General features: G+C 33.9%; 2 protein-coding genes across 4 annotated transcripts; one reads left to right on the plus strand and one right to left on the minus strand.

The window, feature by feature from the left end:
- The first annotated feature begins 242 nt into the window (after nucleotides 1–242).
- On the plus strand, nucleotides 243–9309 carry LOC106674046 (polyphosphoinositide phosphatase). Of its 3 annotated transcripts, none has more exons than XM_014406488.2 (15): nucleotides 243–437; nucleotides 499–685; nucleotides 1454–1661; nucleotides 3579–3668; nucleotides 3710–3977; nucleotides 4035–4230; nucleotides 4396–4594; nucleotides 4652–4841; nucleotides 4899–5124; nucleotides 5189–5330; nucleotides 5388–5576; nucleotides 5639–5782; nucleotides 6210–6365; nucleotides 8899–9004; nucleotides 9067–9309. In XM_014406488.2, exons 1-15 carry the CDS (start codon nucleotides 366–368, stop codon nucleotides 9229–9231), a joined length of 2538 nt encoding a protein of 845 aa, XP_014261974.1. In that variant the 5' UTR covers nucleotides 243–365; the 3' UTR covers nucleotides 9232–9309. The 3 variants fall into 3 exon arrangements, with proteins under 3 accessions (XP_014261974.1, XP_014261982.1, XP_014261989.1); XM_014406496.2 differs by having other exon boundaries at nucleotides 3728–3977; XM_014406503.2 differs by lacking the exon at nucleotides 243–437 and having other exon boundaries at nucleotides 598–685; nucleotides 1503–1661.
- A 17-nt stretch (nucleotides 9310–9326) lies between these two features.
- On the minus strand, nucleotides 9327–21699 carry LOC106664639 (intraflagellar transport protein 122 homolog). The gene is made up of 23 exons (XM_014390557.2): nucleotides 20711–21699; nucleotides 20545–20654; nucleotides 20347–20467; nucleotides 17061–17351; nucleotides 16914–16989; nucleotides 16664–16858; nucleotides 16511–16599; nucleotides 16342–16450; nucleotides 16006–16287; nucleotides 15783–15947; nucleotides 15608–15727; nucleotides 15431–15549; nucleotides 15212–15365; nucleotides 14807–15135; nucleotides 14433–14710; nucleotides 14237–14375; nucleotides 14086–14176; nucleotides 13931–14031; nucleotides 11895–12003; nucleotides 10122–10299; nucleotides 9867–10057; nucleotides 9643–9807; nucleotides 9327–9579 (listed from the first exon to the last, which is right to left on the minus strand). The coding sequence occupies exons 1-23, from the start codon at nucleotides 20767–20769 to the stop codon at nucleotides 9478–9480; spliced, it is 3573 nt and encodes a 1190-aa protein (XP_014246043.1). The 5' UTR covers nucleotides 20770–21699; the 3' UTR covers nucleotides 9327–9477.
- Between the last annotated feature and the right edge of the window lie 1325 nt (nucleotides 21700–23024).

Below are 23024 nucleotides of genomic sequence, written 5' to 3' on the forward strand. Positions count from 1 at the left end.
CAATGTCTAGGTCGTGGTTCTTCATCTCAAACCCTGCAGTTGACATAATGTATTACTTTTGTTAAACATAATAAGCAAGAACAATTTTTGATATTAACAGTAACCATTTATATTAGCGTTGTTTAAATTATTGATAAAAATTTCCTGGATTATTAAATTAAGCATTGCAAGTTTTTTTTGGAAATATTCAAATGATAACACCAGAAGAGGGAAAAGATAATAACCTTCCATCGAGTGAACCTGTATGATGTACTGTCAAATGTCAAGTTTGGGCATGTGAAGGAGATAACTTATCCAGCCCCTAGTCAAATGTGACACTTTTCTGACCATAAGAAGAAATCCATTTTTTAATTTTTTTTAGAAAAATGGTCAGGAAAATAGTCCTAAGACCTGTCATAAGCACACTCCAGCGAATGGCAGTGTTTGACGTTAAAGATGTGAGTAAAAATTTGCCTTACGTTGTTCAAATAATTTGCTATGATATCGTTTCTCTCACAGAAACTAACTATTGTCGGTTCGAACAATAACGAGACCCTCTTCAGAATCCTGCACATCAACCGCATGGTGCCTAAAGACTTGGAAATCATCGATGATGGCGTCGAGTACACGAGGGATGAGATAGACACATTCCTCAGGGGTATTGGAAGGTCCAATGTGAAAAAAGTCTCTGCTTTTGGAATTGTCGGTAAGTACTTAAATTATAAGGCTTAATTTACGCTTCTAATATATTTTGGTTGAAAACTTAATCATATAATAATTTTAACTTAATTATTTACCAATTTTTGTTCACTTCATTCCTTGAAATTAGTCAACCATTATCAATATTGTTACATTATGGGCAACCATGTTTAAACAGTGGCTCAAATTTGTTAATTAAATTTAAAAGGCATTAATCAGTTTTTGTGACTTTGCTCACTGAAAACTGCCGCTTATTCAAAACATTTTTTTCAAATCGAGTTTATACCCCAAGATTCAGCATGCATGCACATACATACATTCTTTAATAAACTAGAGAAGTTTTACAGCTTTTTCTACATTATTGCAATTGTTCAACTCATACAAATTTCCGCTAATCCAAACAGCCTTTGATCAGAGATATTTTGCTGTACCACTATATTCAATGCCTTTTTTGGTTTGTTTTCTTTTATTGGCATCTTTGACATATTAAGTCTGAGTTTTTTCATCCTATGGACATATAAAACAGTTAAGTAAAATAAAACACAAACCCTCAATGAAAAAGGCGAAATGCTGAAACGTGCAAACAAAGCAGCAAGTATCAGGACGATCAGAAATGATCACACAATTGTGATGAAATCAACATTCATTTTTTGTCATCAGATCAACATAACATTTTATTTTTTACAAGTCAAAAATTTAAAAAATTAAAGTGTCAGTAAGCTTTAAGAAAACTTACAAAAAAGCCATTATTATAGTTCTTTCATTATGACTTTAGGATTTGTGAAATTTATGGAAAGCTATTACTTAATACTTGTAACAAAAAGGAGGCGAGTCGCTGCGATCGGTCTGCATTACATATACAAAATTGAAGATACTGAGATGATATACATAGCGAATGAAGCCATCCGTGTCACCCACCGGGATGAAGCCAGATACCTTAAAATGTTCCAAAGCATTGACCTGCGGAGTAATTTTTATTTCAGGTACTTTTTATATATGTTTAATTTATTAGTTAACTATATAAATTTATTGGTCATATAAAGCATTAATTCAACAAACCCGCTTGTGTGCAAGTTCCCATAGATTAAACGTTGTAAACAGTATTCATGACATATTAGGCATTGCTACTGGTGCCTTTATTTTATCCCAGGCCAATAAACAGGAGAGTTGCCCCTAATATTGGGTTGTCCGGAAAATAATGCAGGATTTTGGTATTAAACAAAAAAAAAGAAACTAGTTACTTTAAAGCAATGTTCTTTAATCAAAATAATTTCCCATACNGAGTAATCCTGTAAACGTAAACAGAATATTTTATATAGATTTTTTTTAATGAAAACTTAAAATCCTGCATTATTTTCCGGACAACCCAATACATCATCAGAATCTCATACAATTTAAATATTTTGTCAAAATTGTTTCAATTCAGATCACCTTTATACCCAAATAAACCTCCAGGCAACACCAACATCATCAAAAATTCGGTCAGAAGCACTTTGTGATTTGAGTTTCTTCCATGATTTATGACATCTCAATTCTTCAAAAGTTAAACGTCTCACCTGTTCCACCCTGGCGACTTTCTAACCTTTTCTCTTCATTTAACTCTAAAAGCCGCATTCATAGTAACATAGTAATTAGTAATTATTTGTATTGGCCAAGTTTTTAGGGAAGAACTCTCTTATGCTGAATGAAGATCTGGCAAAACTGGCTTAACAAATGGTGTGAAGTTAACCGCAATAAACTAAGGGAAATTAAACAATGGCCCTCTGTGGTTTGAACATCTGTAGGAAATTGTCTTGGCACGCCTTAGAATGGGACATTGTAGGATTCCTCATGGCAAGGAACCTCCTCTGATTTGCCAAAGCTGTAAGAAACTACTAATAATCAAGCACATCCTGAATGTTTTCAATTTGAGATGGAGAGGAATACATGTGTTTCTGGTAGTCTAGGTGAAATATACATTGCACTAGCAGGTGTCAGGTGCGCTCTTCTGAAGACAAACTCCTCAGGAGAGCTTACTCAGATTATCACTGCTATTACTCCAACTTCACTGCATCTGACTCTTTTGCTCCGACTGACTCAAAGCCTGTGCAACTAACTTCATCTTAACTGGCACTTACCCAAGGGCTACAAATCTTGGATAGTGAGTGTTTGGAGGTCAAGGACACTGTATCCTTGCTGATGAAGCTGTATATGCGAGTTGGGACGGTGTAGATCTCTGTCCTTGCTGACGAGGCTGTGTATGTGACCTCAAATGGTGAGACCTACCTCACGATCCTTGGTTGACGAATCTGTGGATGAGGGCGAAGGCCTCAGGCACTAGCTGGGTAGACTAGAGGTGAGATGCAACAATATTGTCTAATGATAGTCACAGTCAAGAGGTTGAATTTTTATATTTCTTGGGTCTCTTTTCAGGAACTAGACAACCAACAAACTCATTTTCTTTTTATTAATGCCTCCGAAATCGATATCAATAAAAAGAAAATTAGTTTGATTGTTGTCTAGTTCCTGAAAGAAACCCAATAAATATATTTATTCTTCTCTTCTTTCTTCTAGGTTGTTTGCTTGTTTTAAGATCTTTTTAGGTGTTTTTTCAGGAACTTTCAACCAAGAAATATAGGTGAATGGTTGTTTTTTCTTGGTAGTACTCAAATGAGGGTGGTGGTTGTTGTTGTTGGCAGCAGGTGTTGAGGGTGTAGAATTGTTGGGTGATCCTTAGGATACATTCGGGTTGTGTTCAAACCTCTGATACGCCTCGAGTGATGTGGATGGTGAAACAGACTTGCTACCTTGTTTAGGATCATTATTACTATAGTGGTTGCATGCCTTTGTAAACTTATTAAATTAGTATCTATATTTATTATCAGTTAGATTTTAGAGTAATATTATAAAAAATTGTTCAGTTATAGTTATGATATAACACATACTTTACAAGTGAATATGGCTATACCGAGGGCAATAAAAGATGACCTGGAATCTCATAGCAGAAATGAGTGAGTGTTTTATGATTATTTGACTTTAAATAAACTCTCAGCCATGTATTGAATTTCAGATCGAAGAGAAATGAATACTTCGAGTACGAAATTAAAGGGAAACCGAATAGAAAATTCGTCTGGAACAATTATTTACTCTCCCAGGTTGAGGGCCATCTCAACTCGAACTGGATTTTGCCCATAATGCACGGCTTTGTGAGCCAGTCAATAGTCAGCATATTCGGCAGATCCGTCTTTGTGACACTGATCGCAAGGAGGTCGAACAAGTATGCTGGTACTAGGTTTCTTAAAAGAGGAGCAAATTTAGATGTAAGTTTATACATTACCAGGTTGCTCTTTTTATCTTTAGTTAATTTGATTATTCAGGGCGATGTAGCGAATGAGGTCGAAACTGAGCAGATTGTCGAGGATATGGGCGTCAGCAGCTGGAACATATGCCCAAGGATATCGAGCTTTGTACAGATGCGAGGCTCGATACCTGGACATTGGAGTCAGGATATCAAACTTGTACCGAAACCGAGCATATACTACGATCTCACGGATCCTTTTGTGGAAACTCCAGGTTTTTTCTATTTACTTAAATACAAATTTAATTGCAGTTAGTTGAAACTTTTAACATTTAAAACTTACTAGTTGCGTTACGCTCATTTTCACCCACTTTTCCATTCCTCAGCAAAGGCTTGTACATTATTCATTATGTAATTAGTAAAATTAATATGAATTTTAGGAAAGCATTTTAAGATGCTTCATGAGAGATATGGATCTCCTATAGTTGTACTAAATTTGGTAAAACAGAGAGAAAAGAAAAAGCATGAATCCACCTTGAGTGAACAGTTCAGGTCTGATATCTTATATCTCAACCAGTTCTTACCTCCTGAGCATGAAATTCAATATGTTCCTTTTGACATGGCAAGAAAAAATAAAGGGTATTTGTTTCTAAATAGTGTTAAATATTTTTTTTTATTGATTTTCATATATTTTAGGATCAAAGCGAATGTGCTAGGAAGCCTTGAAAAAATTGCAGAAAACGCCATTTCCAAGACAGGGATGTACATTTATAACCCATTAGGGGAGAAGTTTCAAACCGGAATAATAAGGGTAAACTGTGTCGACTGTCTTGACAGAACAAACACAGCTCAGTTTGCATTGGGGAAATACGCCTTGGCATGCCAGGTATTTTGCAGAATAAACATCTTCAGATAAGAATGTAACATCAAATTCACTTCACAGCTAAAAAGTCTGGGTTTTCTTAGTAACGAGGAGTTGAATTTTGACTGTGACTGTACAAGAATGCTTGAGGTTCTTTACGAGGACCATGGTGACACCCTCGCCCTACAATATGGAGGATCTCAGCTCGTACATAGGATCAAAACTTATCGGAAAACAGCACCATGGACATCACAAGGAAACGATATAATGCAAACCCTCAGTAGATACGTCAGCAACACTTTTTCTGGTATTTTACACTCTTTTCTGTATAATAATTACGCTCTGTATTAATCTGACCGTGTTGCTATCAGACGCTGAGAAGCAACATGCGATGAATGTTTTCCTAGGTCTTTTCATCCCTTCGGAAAATTCCACGCCGATATGGGAATTGACCACAGATTATTACCTCCACAATCCATCCACTATGAGAGTAAATATTCGCAAGGAAACCAGGTAGCTTTCAAGCGGTGTTTTCACATTTTCCAGGAAATTTATTGTTTTAAATTTCAGGCTTCCTTTAACTCAATGGTGGGGAGAAGAAGTCCATAGCCTGGCGAAAAATTGTCGAGACCGTGATGTACAATATTTTAGAAAGGTCGACAAGAATAGTAAAGTGGATGCTTACAGTGATTTTCACAGGCCGAACGAGTACATTCCTTTTAGTGATCTCTTTATATTTACGATGACACATACTTTACGGTAGTTTTGTATTTATTTTGTAAAAAGGCCTTTTTACATTTGTTGTTTTTCTGTTGAATTAGGGATTTTGCACCTCAGTATATAACAGATTTCAGCCCATTTACAGTAAGAAGGGGACCAGGGAGAAGACGAGAGGAGACAAAGGGGACGAGGAATCCGTCCCTTTCTGGACACTGTTCGACAAATAGCAATACCAGCAGTGATAGGTGAAGTCAGGTTTACATTACTCAAGACAATTTTTTAACATTGTAATTTGATCCTTACCAAGCGGGGTTCAATAGTATCCCAATGGTCAGCGTGTTAGACTCGGCTCAAAGACAGTTGTGGGTTCAATTCCCACCATTGCCCTGGCCTTTTTTTCATGCTTAAAAAAAAAAATCATCTCGGTCTGCTTATCTTAGCTGAGTTCCCATTTGGTCGGCATTTTGCCATTTTCGGTATATCTTGAGTTGATCAAGATCTTGTAAATTGTGTTGATTTTGGTATAATGTAGTAACAATATTGAATAAAAACAAAAATTGCATTGTAATAAAACGACCCAGCAAGAGTAGGCAGACTAAGATGATCGGAGGTTCATTATTCCGCAAGCCGTTGGATCTCACAGTTTAATTTTTGACTTTGTCAAAACCGCAGCTCCTGTCAAGAAAGCGAAGACGAGGAACCAAAAATCGAATCAAAACAACAGTCTTCGCCAGCGAAACAAAGTTTACAATTGTACGAAGTACCTCCTCCCCCACCACTAGTATCAATTAAAATGCCATCAGCCCAGGATACTCTTCTATATAAAAGGTATTTACGATTTTTTTTCCCTTAACATTGAACTGTTTATTTTTAAGAATAACAAACATAATTAGTACATATGCACAACAGCAAAATTATAGTCCTACATATTTTTACAATAATTATAAATTCTAGTGAACCTGACTTCATAGAATTAATTTAGGCTGTCCAAAATTTGAAATATTGAACAATCAGATTTGCAGTAATAAATTTTATTCAATGAAAACATAACAAAAATCTAATGGAACAAAATTAGAGGCCATATATTTTACAATAATGATTAATTCTCATGAATCAGACTTCATATAGTTAGTTGGGTTGTCTAAAATTCGAAATAACGATAATTTTTTTTTCTTCTCACAATTACCTATTCTGCTCAGGTAGTAGTTTGATCCTGTTCTTCTCCAAATCTTCCACTAACCCTTTCGGATTATATTTTTTAAAAAAAATTATAACCTTTTGCCAGATTGTCCCACTTTTCTATGATGCAATTCTTGAGCCTTTTCTAAGGAGTATTTTGTCAATAATGTTAAGATCTGGCGATCTAGCCGGCCAGAGTAAAACATGAAATATCTTTGTAAGAGCTTTTTCATGGATTTTTCAATCTACAGTAATTTTTTTTTATTTTTTGTTTTAGGTTAACAACTTTTCCACTTTTTTCAGTTTTAGTTTTATTTGTATGGATGTTTTGGGATTTTTCCCATCATCATCTATGTTTTATAAACAAAATCACTTTTACAGGAATTATCTTATTGGTTGCAGACAATAGTTCATTTTTAAGAAGTTTGTAATCTACTTTGTTACAATGTAATTAAAAACTAATCCATAATTTAATGTAATTAATACGTCAATATCTAATATTTAGTTCCCATTGAAAAATAAAAATCCCCAGCATTTATAAAGACAAATATTTACATTTAGAAGTGAAGAATAATAAATTAATTTAAAAAAAATAGTAATGAAAGATTATTAGTCCAGGCTGCACCAAAATATTTTTGTTTTTAAGAAAATTGTTTACTATTCACACTGTGCAGATGGGGGCATTGTCCTGCTGAAAGATCATTCCCACTTGTTCATTTGTTGCTCTTCTATATAATAATAAAATATTCTTTCTGAACAAAATTTCAATTCACAAGAGCAGGCTACAGAGGTGGGTTCATTGATAAACTTTTTTCTTTTTGTGAAACTAGGTCAACAAATATTAGACAGTCCTAGCATTCTTGCCAATGTACCCTGGTAACCAAGAAAAAAATGACCTCATTTAAGAACATTTTTTAATCTGTTTTCTGCCTTTGTTTTGTATCTACTTTAAAGCTATTATGTATCATTTGATTGGTTTTATTATCTAGGATAACAGAAAAATGTACAGGTGTGTATTAAAACAAATTAGGGATATGAAAAGTTACAAAAACAAGACACAGTAAAAGTAAATAAAAAGTACTTCTGAAAAGTCAATTAAGATTCATTTTAAGCACTTTTTAATCTCCTTTAATACACATTTTTATGGAGATAATTTTTTTTTGTCCAGTGTCCTGATAGCTAAAATAATTTGTCATCTACCAGGACCTATTGGCAAGAACACTTAGACACGTGATTACTATTTTTTGACCTAGGATCACAAAAAGTTTTGTTAAAATTGGTGATCCCATGTCTGTAGCCTCCCTTTGTGTTTTTCCATAGTACCCTAACCAAGCCCAAACCACCTCCACCCTTTTGACGTTTGCTAAAAACATTTTATCCTTCTGAGTTAATGAAAATAAAAACAAAATTATTTTTATCTGTTTCTTTCACCACATGGCAACCGGTGAATCGTTTCGTTTTAGTTCTGTGGGTCTTTGAAGAGGTTTTGTCTTCAGTTCCACTCATTATAAATCTTTGTAGAAAGCTAGTTCTCACAGAGGCTGCAGAAAAAGATTGGGAGTAGATTAGCTCTACACTCGGACATTCTTCTTGCGGTCATAACCACTACCCAGTTTAATGAAGTTACTTATAGTTTATTTAAATTATACTTTTTATCTGAGGTCTTAGTTGAGATGAAAAAGCTAGTGTCACGAGCAGGCTAAATACACTGCTGATCTAACCACTTGAACTATGGCGTCTTCAATCTACTCGGACACCAACTCATCTCAACCTACCTTTGAATTTTCCCTCTTTCTGCCATATTTTCAAATGATTGATTTTCTTCTTAACCAAGACCTTCGATAAAAAGTATAATAAATTTAAATAATTAAAATGGTCATTTATGACAACTAAATACATATATGGATTAATTACTTACAGTGTTCTACTGTCCATTCAAAAATTGAATAATTTTTGAAAACAGGATTTTTTTAAAATCTAGGAATGTGTTAATAAGTGCCTTTTCATGCTCTTATAACACTTTCCCACATGGCATTGTAAAAATATAGAAGAAAAAATCTGAAAATAAAGTAAATTTGGAGGTGGCCTATAATTTTATCAGTGTGTTTTAAGTTTAATTAGTTAAAACATGATTTAATAAAAAAATTCAGGGATTTATATAGTTTTTTTTTTGTTTTTTTAGCTATGTTGTGATGCAGAGAAAGGCTACTTACATGAAAGATAATTATTCCCAGTTGGCTAATGTCTTCAACCCCGTGACAAAATTTAATTTTGAATCATCCTTTGAGGCAAGTTAAATATTTATTGCATGTCTCCATTTTCGTTTATTATTAATTTTATTTACGTGTAGGTCTCAGTGCCTAAAGTGAGCACCGAATCGAGAACATTTTATGAGAACTATGTCAATAAATGCTACGACACTTTGGATAAATGCCTGACCTCAAAACAAATCGAGGAATACATAAGGTATACAAAAAACGAATTTATCGGCCTTAAATCAATGTGGGAATATTAATTCTCAACATTTTTGTATAAAGTTAAGAAATGAAAACTTTTAAAATAGCTATATCGTGCAGTTTTGTATAAAGAAAAATTCTACATGTATAAAAATATATTATAATTATGTACAGTATTCACTTCAATATTTGTTTATATAAATTATTCTTAAAATTATTAAATTTCTCTATACTTCCTTTCTTTTAAAATTATTTCTACCACCTCTGCTACTGTGTAAATACTTAAATAAGGTTTTTTAAAAGAATTATATAATGTCCACATCTTCACTCGCATCTCTTGGTACTCGACAAAATGGGCAAAATCCTTTTTCCAACAAAAGTGACTCGTAATCGTCCAAATGGAATATCTATACAAAAATATTGCAAGTTATTTTTTTCATATTTAAACAACGAATGTTTAAAATACTCACCTTGTGACAATAAGGGCAAGTCACTATCGGGACGTTGGGTAATAAGTTGCGGTAAAACCGTACACCCAAAGGTTTAGGACACTTACAAACTATGACTGTGCTGATGTCCATAGATTTCAAAGTCGCTCGGTTGACCACCACCGGCAGCATATCATCAGTCGTAGCCTGAAATGTCAATCCATAATGAAAATTAAACAAAAACAAAAATTTAAATAAAAGCTTACATCATAGCTAATCATGCGAGTGCTAAAAGGATCTTGAATAGGGGAATCGTCGAGCCTCATGCTTTGAACGTTGCCTTCTATGTTTTGAGTCCAGTTTGAGTCTAGTTCTTCTGGAGGGGATTCTAGAAGCCTTATCGCCTCCATTTCGGATATTCCAGGCTCAAGGTGAAACTCGACCAAAGGAAGGACTTCTAAAAGAATAAATACAAATGTGAACATTTCACCTTAACAGTTTTAAATCTACGCTCAAACTACCAAAAGTGACAAATGAGTATACAAAAGGTTGACCACAATTTGTACATGAATTGGGCTTTGTCGCTACCGGCGACAACAAAGGATTGTAACTCGAACAACGGTAGCACATTATTAACAGGTCCTCGTTGTCATGATACGGTTTTCCTTTTACTAACAGCGTCAGGGTATCAACATACTCCTAGAAACAAAATGTTAGTTCTATTTTTTTAAACTCTTTAGGCCAACGATACATGCAGCATTTTTGACCGAAGAAATTTCTGCAGACAGTTTAAAGAGGTAATTTCAGGAGAACAATTTGCAAGCTTTTTCTATTAAATTCTCTTTCCTAGTGTTTTTAAAATAGACTATTTTTAATGCAACCATTTTAATTAATATAAATAAAAAATACAAATTCTAAAAAGCCAACTAGTGGTGGAACTGCTCAAAGAAACACCACCATGTGTCAGGACTGACTATATTGGGTCGGTATAAAATGAATGCAGGTTTTGAAAATTTGTTTTATTTTTCCAGGTGCTTGTCATGTAAACAAAGCTAAATCCTCAAACCTAATTTATGGATTATAATAAATACTTTTAACTGTTATCTTTTATACAAAACATTTCAGTCTATATTGAATGAGTGAGGACCTGCAAAATTTATATGTCCAATCTAGATTTTCATCAAATTTATTTGTACGAATTTAAACTTGGACGGGTAATATCAATAGTTTGGGGGAAGGAAGCATTAGTGAATGCATGATGCAGCGATGGGTTCAAAGATGCCTTCAAGTAGGCCTTCTGTTGTTGGCGGCGACCAACTCAAAATGTTGATTGAAGAAAATTCATGTAAGACAACATGAGTGAATTGCGGAAGAGCTTAGTGTTGACCACTCGTTGATTGCCATCTGGAGCACATTGGTGAAGAAGCTTGACAAGTAGGTACCACATGATCAAACCGAAGCCCAAAAAAAAATTGACGCTTTGAAATTTGCATGTCTCTTTTGTCCTGCCACGAAAATGATCCATTTCTCGATTGAATTATCACATGCGATGTGAAATTGATTCAGTAACAGGAGGCATACAGGTCAGCGGTTGGTTGATGAAGCGTCAAAACAATTTCCCCAAATCTGCACCGAAAAAAAGTTATGGTGATAGTTTGGTGGTGTATTGCTGATGCTGTTCACGATAATTTCCTGAATTGGTGAATCCATCACAGCAGAGAAATAATGCCAAGAAATTAACAACATGTAATGAATGAAATTGCAACATCTTTGTCCAACATTGGTGAACCATAGGGGGCCAATTCTTCTTCACAATAACACCAGCCCACATGTCGCAATATCAACCCTGCAGAAACTTAAGGATTTAAGATGTGAAATCTTACCGCATATTTTACATTCACCCAACTTCTCAGCTACAAACTTCCACTTTTTTATGCATTTTATCTTGAGGGATATTTTTAGAGAACGCTGAAAAGACAAAAACGCTTCCTAGACTTTATTGTGGGTTGAAATAAAGATTTTTATGTTAGCAGAATAAAAGTTCTTACAACAAGTTGGCACAGATTAAAAACAGTTTTGACTGCCTTTTCAAAACCTCCATTATTTTTGCACCAGCCCAATAATACTACTACTGCCTATCAAAACTGACTTGCAGAATAGTCTAGACTCAGTTTCAAAACCAATTGCACCAGTGCCACCACAAATTACCAATGATTCCTGACTCAATTGATCTCTCGATAAATGCTTCGGTCAAAACTGATGCATGTGTCATTACCCTTATTATTAAGATTTACCTGCAAATCTCGTGGTATTCTCAGGGACTGTATTTTTGAGAGGACATGCCTTGCAAGTTTAAAAGCCCCTAATTGCTGTGACAGTTTTGCAATTTGCAAAAAGAGCGAACTATGAATTTATCAAGGATTAAAAATATAATAATTTTGAGCATGGTTAGGTTTAAAGTGTTAGATATATCGCCCACTTTTTTTTTTCAGAATTAATCTGGATCTTGATATAGACTGGATGAAAAATCATATTCAATTGCTATCTGCCAAGCTTTTGACTTATTTTAAGGTCATCATCAGTGAAAAATTTTTAAGATGTCTACAAATTGACATAAGTTTTTAATTAATCAATGTTGGGGCTGAGTGTATCAAATAAATTTGAATCCATTTATTAAAAATTTAATTATGTAAATTTGTAGGCATCTTTAAGACTGTTTTGCCCTGATGATGACCTGAAAATAAATCAAAAGCAGATAACAATTGAATTTTTTTTTCATACAAACCATACAGAGATGTAGATTAATCATGTATACGTTGGCAGTTTATTGTAAAACATATTTTAAAGAAAATACAACTATATTTTTAAAAGATTAATAATAAGAATTCTTATTACTTGAAAAACAATGTTTAACGATTTCATTATGGGGGCCTTAATTTGTTTTAACATGTAAAGGGTGGCTTGTTTTCTACTGGCTATTAATTCCTCCCACTTTTATGGATTCCCATCTTCAAACAACTTTTTAGATTCAATGTGAAACCATGCTTTTCCGGTAGAGCTTGATGTCTTAGAAAATTGGATGTTGTTAAATGCTTTGTTTTTTTCAATTTTTTTGCTTTTTACATATAAGATTTGATTATTTTTACGTTGCAGTAGTCTGTTAGATGCTAAAATATTTTGTAATTTTCTTGATTTGAAAAAAAAAAAAAGCCAAATGTTAAAATTTTGGTCTATATCAATCAATGTATAACTGAATATATAAAAAAATATATATAATCAATAGTCAATGTATAAATGAATTTTCTATGTGTGTTAATTGTAAAAATGAAAACTACCAAACAGATTTTGATCAAACTTTCACGCTTTGTTTTTATTAGTGTTGGGCAGGTTTATAGACTATAAAATGGGCATATAATAAACAATGAATGTCAGGATTTACAAAAAAGAGAAATAAATTTTTTATTATCTCACTGGCCAACACTGGGTTATAAATCTAGCATTTAAATAAGTCAGGTTATTATAATGGTAAATATAAAAATTTATTTATATTTTTCAGGGTTTTATAAATTTTTTAAAATTGATTTTTGCTAAATTTTGAAGATGGAGTATTTACAAGGAGGAACTATCAAATTAAGAAGAAGGTAAAAATTATTATTTTAAATCTATTACAAGTTTCTAAAATGGTATAAAAAGTGGGCCTTTCACCTTTCCCAGAAGCTAAATGACTTCCAACTAGACGTGATAAAATTTTGGTGTTTGGATAATATCCTAAGTTTTATGTTGAGAGTGCCAAGAAACTCCTGAGATACAAGGAAATAAACCCAGATCTAAGGAGGAGTCATCACAAAATTTTGGAAAGAATTAAAATAAATGAGGTAGCTATAAACAGTACCTGACAAAATGAGAATAACTATGACAGACCCTTCCAAATGGGATGATAGATAACTTTGGAAGAAAGATGGCCCCAAGTTTCAAGAAGGGGCTTTAATATGGTACACGGATGGATCAAAGATGAAACAGGGTGAAGGTGCAGGGGTAAAGGGCTGAACTATAACCTAGCCCCTTTGACTATCCCAACAATTTTTCCAGTTGTGGAGACAGATTTATATACTTTCAGACCGACAGATAGGCTTTAGGTTTTACAAAAATTGAAAACCAGGCACTGTGCAGTCTCATATGATACCCACCCGGAAATGCTAATTTAGACGAAAGATAAAATTTAAATATTTTTCATATTTTAACCGCGTTTTATAACTAATATTAATGTTATTTCCCAGCTCCCGCATTCAACATGTTAAAAGAGTTTTGAGTTAAGTAGGTCTAAGGATACAATTGAGAAATGCCAGGAAGGTGGAGAGCTTTGGTCTCTTGCATAAGGAACCGCCCAATATTGAAGAGATCCTCCAGCTGGTGTGCCGTGAACGGATCTTCCTGTAAATATAAAAATTATATTCCACACACAAATAGATAACTGTCCGTACAAACCGAATATCTTTCAATGGAATGATAGGCATAATAAATTGTCGCATATTTTTCATACTCGTAGTACTTTGATAGCTGTTCATCTTGTCCATCGCTGGAAAAAAATTAATTAATTAATTAAAAAATGAACTGCTATAATAATTTAATTTTTTACCTTGCTAGCTGCAATGCTTGTTTTGCTAATAACCAATAATAATAACTTGCATCATTAAAACGGTTTTCTGTAATTGCATTTGTTGTTAGTTGCATTATTACTCTGAACGCCTCTTCTGGGTGGCAGGCCTTGTGATACGCTAGATGTAAAAACGATCTATTAAATTTTTCTTAAGATTTAAATTTAAATGTCCTACCTTTTTGGGCTTCTACAAAATTATCGTTTTCAGCGAGATAGCGGGCGTAAGGTAAATAAACCATTTCCCTATATTTTGGATTGTCTTCGACGGAGGCGAGCGCTTCATCCCATTTCCCAGCTTGGACCTGAACTTCCAGCAGGTTGTCTTCAGCACCGAGCTTTCTGTACATTTCCGCGGCTAGATCCAGCTCAGAGAGAGAGCGAAGGGTCTCTGCTATTTTCCTAAGAGCTGGTTCAGATTCTTGACCGCTCACTTTCCTACCGACTTCTACCAACCTTCAAAAACAATTTTTTTTCTGTTAACCATTATATTTAAAACGTGTAATAAGTTTTTGCCCTCTGATGTTGACAAATGTATATATCTGAACGTACATATCAACCCATTGGTACTGAGCCATTATCTCGACAGCTTTCATTACATCGCCAGCAGATAGATACATCTGTGCTGCTGCTTTTGGCTCGTTAATATTTTTCGCCCAATCTGCTTTTTTTCTGAGCAGACTTTTTCTGTCCACATCGTCACCGGCACCGAGGTACTCTTGCCCCTGGTCGAACATCCTGAGATCAGTGTACATAGCTAGTGCTTTCTCTGGGCGTCCAGCTCTAGCATAAAGCCTCCCTGCTTCTTTAAACCTTCCTCGGAAGCTGAGAATGTCAGCTAGAAAAACTTCCCTTTCTCTTTCACCTCTTTCCTCCCTCTCCTGAATAAAAATAAGAGAATAAATACAACAAGTTATAAACAAAATTTGTTTTATTTCTTTATTTTCCGTTTCCTACCAGGAAATCTTGAATAAGCTCAAGATAAGTCAGATCCTTTATTCTTATAAATGCTTTTCGGGCAATTTCAAAATTAAGGGCATCGAGAGCCGAATGGGCTAGAGTTTTCCAGTCACTCTCAGTAACTCCAAGACAAGCAATATCATAAACTTCCCTTTAAAAAATAAATAAACATACATATGTTCCACATATTTAAAATAAAAAATATAATATACATACGTAAATAGTTTTTTTTCCAAATATTGATACATAGGAGCAGATAATGGCACTTCAATAGTCGACATTACATTTTGATGGAAACAAAATATTTTAGAACTGCAAAACCCCACTACGAAACCCTAAAAATACAAATTGTTTTATAAATTGACAAACCAAAATTAACACAAACCGTCTTACCTGGTATTTAAGCTGATGTTCTGGAAAATTATCCGCTTTAATGTTTAAAACATTATTTCCAGAATAACAAATCATATCCTCACAACTTGTATTCCAAGCTACGAATTTCGCATTTGGCTCCTTTAAAAAAAAATCAATAAAAAATTTTAAACAGCAGAATAAAAACAATAATTACCTGGAATAAAAGCTGGCCACTTGGGATGGCATAAACAAGGCACTGATCTTTGTCGTTAACAATAGCAAGTTTTCTACGACTTGGACTCATATCTAAGCATTTAACAGGCGAATCTATTTTAATTAATTCAACAGGAAAAGCATTATCTAGATAAACTTTAAGCACCTAAAAAAAATGTTTTGTTCATTAAACAAAAATAAAACCAAAAAGAGCGATTGCTTACTTGGCCATTGGCTAACCCGACAAGAAGCCCTTCGCGGCTGTGTGGCCCTCCAATGACTCTGATGTACCTCACAGGGGATTCCATAAGCCACTCCCTTTCCCTAAGACCATTGAACGCCACTGAGTGGAGTGTACACTCATGACAGATGACTATATGGGCAGAGCAGACGACCAAAAGTGAGCATTCTGATTTAATTTGCATCCTTTCTTTCAGCTTGTAATGCATAGAACCTGCTTCTGCCAAGTACAACTCATAGATGGTCACTCTCTCTCCAAGTTGCACCTAATTTTTTTTTTCTTCAGAAATTATTTTAATTATTAAATATTTTAAACTTACAGCAAGTCTGTGTTTGTATATTGCAACTTTTCTTATTAAATCTCTACACTTTATTCTCAATTTTTGATCCGTAAGTAGATTTTGTATGATAACATCTGTCAGATGTTCCCTAAAATTGAATTAAAAAATAAAGTAATGATTTTGATTAGTTTTTCAAGAAGTAACTTGCCGATAAGCGTATTTCTCCTTGTAAATCCCATGTACTGGGGTAAAGATGACTTGATACATGGCTATTTTTCCATCTTCGCATCCAAGTGCCTTGTAAAAAAAATACCAACTTAAAATTATTACTAATGAAATTAAAAAATGAATTTTTAATTACAATATGATGAGGATTCGTTTTGGAGGCGATAGTCCAAATCCAAGACTGGTGGTCCTCTCCAATTTTTGCCAGTTTAATACCATCCCTCGAATAAAGGAAACATATATTGTTACATCCAGCAACGAGTATAAATTCTCCGTTGTTCATATAGTTAACACAAAGTGGTTCATAACCCAATGATCTTTCTTTTCCAACCTAAATTAATAGTACTTTTAATTTGTATTTTTAATTTTTAAGAAATTATTTGTACCATTTTCCCACTTATAGTGTAAAATGACATCGATTGGCCCCAATCAGTGACACAAAGAATGTCATGATTATCTTCCCTAAAAAAAAACCACACCATTTTTTTAACATAATGCAATATAGAAAGCAGAATTCAGCTTGAATAGCATACTTAACAGGGCTCCAAGCAAGGGCCCAAATTGGAGTTTCGATTCCGCCCGGTCTCTCGATTCTTGATTTTTCCTCACCGGATCTAGTCCTGATTGAGACGCTGCCAGAGGAAAGACCCAATGCCAAAAAGTGGCCATCGGAACTCCAAGAGCAGGCTAGAATTTTAGCAGAAGACTTGTACTTCTGAATCGACTTGAATTCCGGTGACCAGAGGACAAGCTCGCTCCCGCCACAGCTTGCCAGGTGAGTTGATATTGGGTTGAACCGTAAACATTGTACAGCATCACCATGGCTGAAAAAAATTAAATACTTAATTACACTATAAATAAAACAAAAGGTAACTCAATTATGTACATGAAATGTTTACTATATTATTAATTTAAATATTAAAACTATCACATCTCCATGATTGATTTAGTAAAAATTATTCTCATATGAACATTTACATATATTTAAAATTTAATTTAGTATTAAATGTTTAACATTAATTAGCATGACCATCTCCAATCATCCTGAACTTCTTCGAGAATAGGCAGGCAAGAGATTTCATTTCTTATCAATTACTACTAACTTCTTCATCTTAATCATTACAACATACACACATTACTCACCAGCAAAAAATATGTTTAAAAACTAATATTTTAAAAATTACTAATTGTAAGAAAGTTTTTTTTAAAAATGAGATTTTGTCTTGTATGTGCGGTAATGAACCTATAATTTGATTGCATTTTAAAAATGTCAAACCAGCTAAAAACTTCAACATTTTATGAGCTTTCCAATTGACTTTTCAAGACCTCGATTATGTCTTTTCAAAAGTTCAATTAATTTGATTTACATCAAAATGATTAGTTCTTGGATCCTGCATTTAATCCCAGAATACATTCCAGACCACCAGTCTTCCCAATTTCCAACTGAAATGGTCATAAAAAAATCAACTTAATCAAAGTCTTGAAAAGTCCATTGGAAAGCTCATAAAATGTTCTAGTTTTTAGCCCGTTTGCCATTTTCAAAGATTTGATGTAAGGGAGCTACAGTTTTAAGAAGTTGATCCAAAATTATTTCACAATTTTTTTTTTGTGTAAGTAGATGCAATTTTTAGAACAAAATTGCGCTCACTTAAAGAAAATACAATGCAAAATCAAAAAGTAGGGTCAAAAGTTAGGAAAAGTTATGTTACAGTAGAGAAAATTCAGGTTTTATATAAAGAATTTGTTTTTCTTAAAAAACACTACAAAAAAATTGTATCTATTTGAATGGATTGATATAAAACCACCAAGTTTACTGCATTCTAATTCACTTTAGATATACTGTCACAGGCATTTTTTTTAACATGATGAGCTGACCACCCACTGTAGCCTGATTGAGGGTTGATGTGATATTCAATATTCAACCATCAGCCATCTTACATTACACATTCACCCTAATAAATACATTCACTCTCTATATACACAAAGAAACACAAGACAAGATATCTACTAACTGCTGTATGCAACAAAAAAACCCTGTTTTCTCTAAAAAAAAATTGCAACAGTGAATCCAAAGATCCAAAGTAAGTGTCGGTGTCAACCTTATATGCCTACTCTTAGCCAGAAAATATTATGTTGTAGAAAATATTGAAATGTTTTATTCTTATAGTGAATTTCATTTTTAAATATAATTTAAGATTAAACAAATATTTCTTTTACTTTCAGTATAAATGATGGACAAAATAAACATTCCACCCATAAATTTTAATTTATTTAGGTTAATTCATATTTTACGTACCAAAAATAGGTTTGGTTGTAAAACTAAATCATTTAAAAAGCAAATGTTTATTACATAATTATAAAAAAAACTATAATTACATAAAGAAAAAAGGAATTAAAAAACAAATAAAAAAGTTTAAAAAACTTTTTGACCCCTTTAATACTGAGTATTTCAACTTCTGGCACGAATCACGTCCGTTATACACCTCTGCACTCCTTGGAAAAGGCTTCTGGTAAAATCCTGAGGAATTCTTTCCCATTCTTCAAGAATGAAGGTTTCCAACACTTCTTGGGTTGCACATCATACTCATCAGTTGTGTTCGATTGGGTTTAAATCTGGACTTCGAGCTGGCCACCAAGCACTCAATTCCAACCTCATTCAGTCATCGCCAATATGTGCTCTGTGGGGTCTGGCATCATCCAGCATTAGCAAAAATCTCTCAACGATGTGGGGGGCAAATGACACTATGTTCTTTGATTGTCTTGTAACTGTAAAATTAGATAACTTCCTCATACAACTACCACTTTAGTGCAGGTGTTCAATGCCAGCACAGAACATCAATGATCCACTGAGGAATGCCACCTAAGGAACAGCATGGGATATACCTTTCTCCTGAGTGTCCCCATATGAAATTAAGCCCATTTGAAGATTCAATGCCAACTCTCACCTCGTCTGTAAAGAGAACTCATCCCCAATCTTCCAATGTCCAATTCACATGTTCCCGTGCATATTGGAGCCTCACCATTTTCTGAACTGTGATAAGAAGAGGTCCACGAGCTGGAGGTTATTTTCATTGAGCCTTCTTCTTACAGTCCTGAAGAAAATTGAAAAATTTCGGACTTGTCTCATCATTTTTTTATCTCATTTCCTGTAATGCTGCGGTTATGTAGAGCTTTATGATGGTGAATCTATCGTCTCTCTGGTTTGTAGACCTAGGCCAAACTTGGCCTTCTAGTGTGAAGTCCTCTTTCTCTGAAGGGCACGAACAAGAAGAAGAACCCTTTCTATTATAGAATATTTTACCCTCTCCTGGAGACTTCGCACTGGCTGTATCCTTCCATTAATAATGACATGACCGTGACACTATCATACTCACTCAAATGCCTAACTAGAGCCAGTGGAAAAAATTTAAGAATAAAAATAATAACAGAGTAAAAAGATTAACTGAAAGAGATCTTTAGGCGTTGTTAAATGGAAGGGCGTAATGCTCTTTTTGTGCAAATGGGATTAATCAGTACAAAAGTAAGCAAAGTATTATTTAATGTTTATTTTGACTATGAAAGTTTCTAATTACCTTTAACTAATGTGGAAAGATAATAAATTGAATGTTAAATTTGGCCATGGTGTATTCAAATTCAAGTTGCACCTGCTTGAGGATATCTTAAGATTACTCCACCATTAAAGCGGGGTTGTTGCAACACTGATTTCATGCAATATGCATTTTTTTATCCGTAACTCTCATAATTCAATGTTTTCTTATATTATATTTGAGCCATGTCATTTTTTTCCATAAATTTTTAATAATATTTATAATTAAATACCTGTATTTTAATACCCCTTCTAATTTGTTACTCCAAATGATGACATTTTTGTCACCGCTTCCTGAAGCAAAGCGTTTCCCGTCATTGGAGTAGTCAACAGCATAGACGTTATCTTTGTGACCTGAAAAAGAGGATTTATTCGGTTTTAAAATTAAAAAAAGTTTATTTTTATATATTTGGGTTGTTTTTTTTTCTTGCCTTTTAGAGGTTGAATCAGGGAGCCGTTCGTCGTGTCGTAGACGAGGACCATCTGCCCGGCGGCGGCGACAAGTTGTGTGCCATCGGGGTTGAAGCAGAGCGAAGACACGCTGAATTTAAACAATTTTAGAATAAAATTTTAAATTTGTTTTCAGCCTGTACTCACCATTGTTCCTGTTTGTCGCGGTCGCACACTTTGTCCACCCATTTAAGCAAGGTTCTCATGTTATTCTCTTCCAGTCATATGTGACTTTTTTGGCAAATTCACTCGCGCATTCTTCAGCGTTGTTTTACAATTTCGCGTTTTTGTAAAGGAACCGCTCGGCCGGGCAAACTGTACACTTGAGGCGTTTCGAGGTTTTTTCCGTTTTATTCTTTCAAATTTCTTTGAAAAATCAAATGATGGCCAAGAAGGCAGAAAGCTGACGGTCCCACTCGGTTGCCGGGGCAACTCAGAAAGGACAACAGACTCTGTTAACCTACCTGAGAGGTTTCGACCTTTTTCCTGTCCCGGCTCTTTTTTTTTCCTCGAAGTTGAAGGTCCTTCGACACGAGGGACTTATTAAAATGAAATTACGTCAAAGATTCACAAACACGAAAAAGCCAAGTATAAAAAATTTACCTCTTCAAACTTTTCGCTTCACTCAGCAACTTAGGCGACAAAGCGTGCAGTCGATATTGATCATTGTTCAAACACGCAAACGATTGTCATCAAACATGCATTAATTGATTGAATATTTTATGCAAGAGTGATTATAAGCCGATACAGTTTGTTTCAAAATGCAACGTCTTTAGAAAGTTTCCGATTTTGTTTTTGAGACTATCGACCAGGATTGGAAATGGGCAAACTATAAGTTCATTACTTAGCAGACCTCTTTCCAACAGATTTTTCCCCTTTGGGCAAACTGCAAAGCCTACTGGAGGACTTAACACAACAGCGCTAGAAAGTCGTTTGATCTCCCTTACACATTCGTGTAGTAAATCGAGACTACCAGACGCCTAAGAAACAAAGAAATAAAACCAGATCTAAAGAGAAGTCGTCATAAAATTTCGGAGAGAATTAAAATAAATGAGATGTTTATAACGGTACTTAACAAAATGATAGGAAAGCTCGACTTTGAAAGACCCATCCATGTGCTCATAACAGAGTTCTTTGGAAGAAAGTACAATTTTCAGGAATATGTGGTACTGATGGATCATCATACCTTGAATTGGTTCCAACTATCTTCCAAGCTGATGCAATCCAAATCAGTGCACTGGAATGGGCATATTTTGGGACAGTCGGTCAGCTATAAAGTCTGGGAATACTGAAACTGCCTAAAGATTAAAAAAAAAAAAAAAAACACGTTGAGGTGGATCCCGAGACCTGAAGATATAGAAGGAAATGACATGCTCACCAACTAGCCAAAGAAAAAAACAGCCTCAGTTTCAGTTGATATATGTTATTTTTTAACAACGAAACTTTCTTCTTAATCGAAATAAATAGAAATAGCTTCGAAGTTCTGATGGAGATGACATTCCTCGAAAGCATGACGAAGAAACTGCGTGCTTTTCTTTCTTTCATTCCTGATTTTTAATACACAATCATAATGTTTACTTACACTTAAATTTAAAGCTAAGTACTCTTAAAATTATTGTTTATATTAAGTTTCAGTTCTATAAAACTATAAGATATACATATTTGTTATGAAAGAACTTTTTTCTAGGCCATAAATACAAATAGTTTCAAATTTCTGATGGAGACGACATATTCTTCGAAAGTTTGACGAAGAAACTTCGTGTTTTTCTTTCTTTCATCCCTAATTGTTTATACACAATCATAATGTATACTTCAACTTTTTTTTTCAAATTTAAAGCTAAAAACGCTTAAAATTATCTTAAAATAATTTCCTTATACTGTTCTATACATCTATATGATCTTTATTTTTTATCAAGAAAACTTTACTCATGACCATAAATGGAAATAAATAGAAATAGCTTCAAAGTTCTGATGGAGTCGACATATTCTTCGAAAGTTTGACGAAGAAACTTCGTGTTTTTCTTTCTTTCAACCCGATTTTTTATACACAATCATAATGTATACCTCAACTTTTTTTTGTAAATTTAAAGCTAAAAACGCTTAAAATGATCATAAAATAATTTCCTTATACTGTTCTATACATCTATATGATCTTTCATTTTTATCAAAGAAACTTTTTCATGGCCATAAATGGAAATAAATAAAAATAGTTTCAAATTTCTGATGGAGACGACATATTCTTCGAAAGTTTGACGAAGAAACTTCGTGTTTTTCTTTCTTTCATCCCTAATTTTTTATACACAATCATAATGTATACTTCAACTTTTTTTTGCAAATTTAAAGCTAAAAACGCTTAAAATTATCATAAAATAATTTCCTTATACTGTTCTATACATCTATAAGATCTTTATTTTTTATCAAGGAAACTTTACTCATGACCATAAATGGAAATAAATAAAAA

The sequence above is a fragment of the Cimex lectularius genome, unplaced genomic scaffold (assembly GCF_000648675.2).
Source record: "Cimex lectularius strain Harlan isolate CLEC.00 unplaced genomic scaffold, Clec_2.1 scaffold1, whole genome shotgun sequence".
Taxonomy (NCBI): Eukaryota; Metazoa; Arthropoda; class Insecta; order Hemiptera; family Cimicidae; genus Cimex; species Cimex lectularius.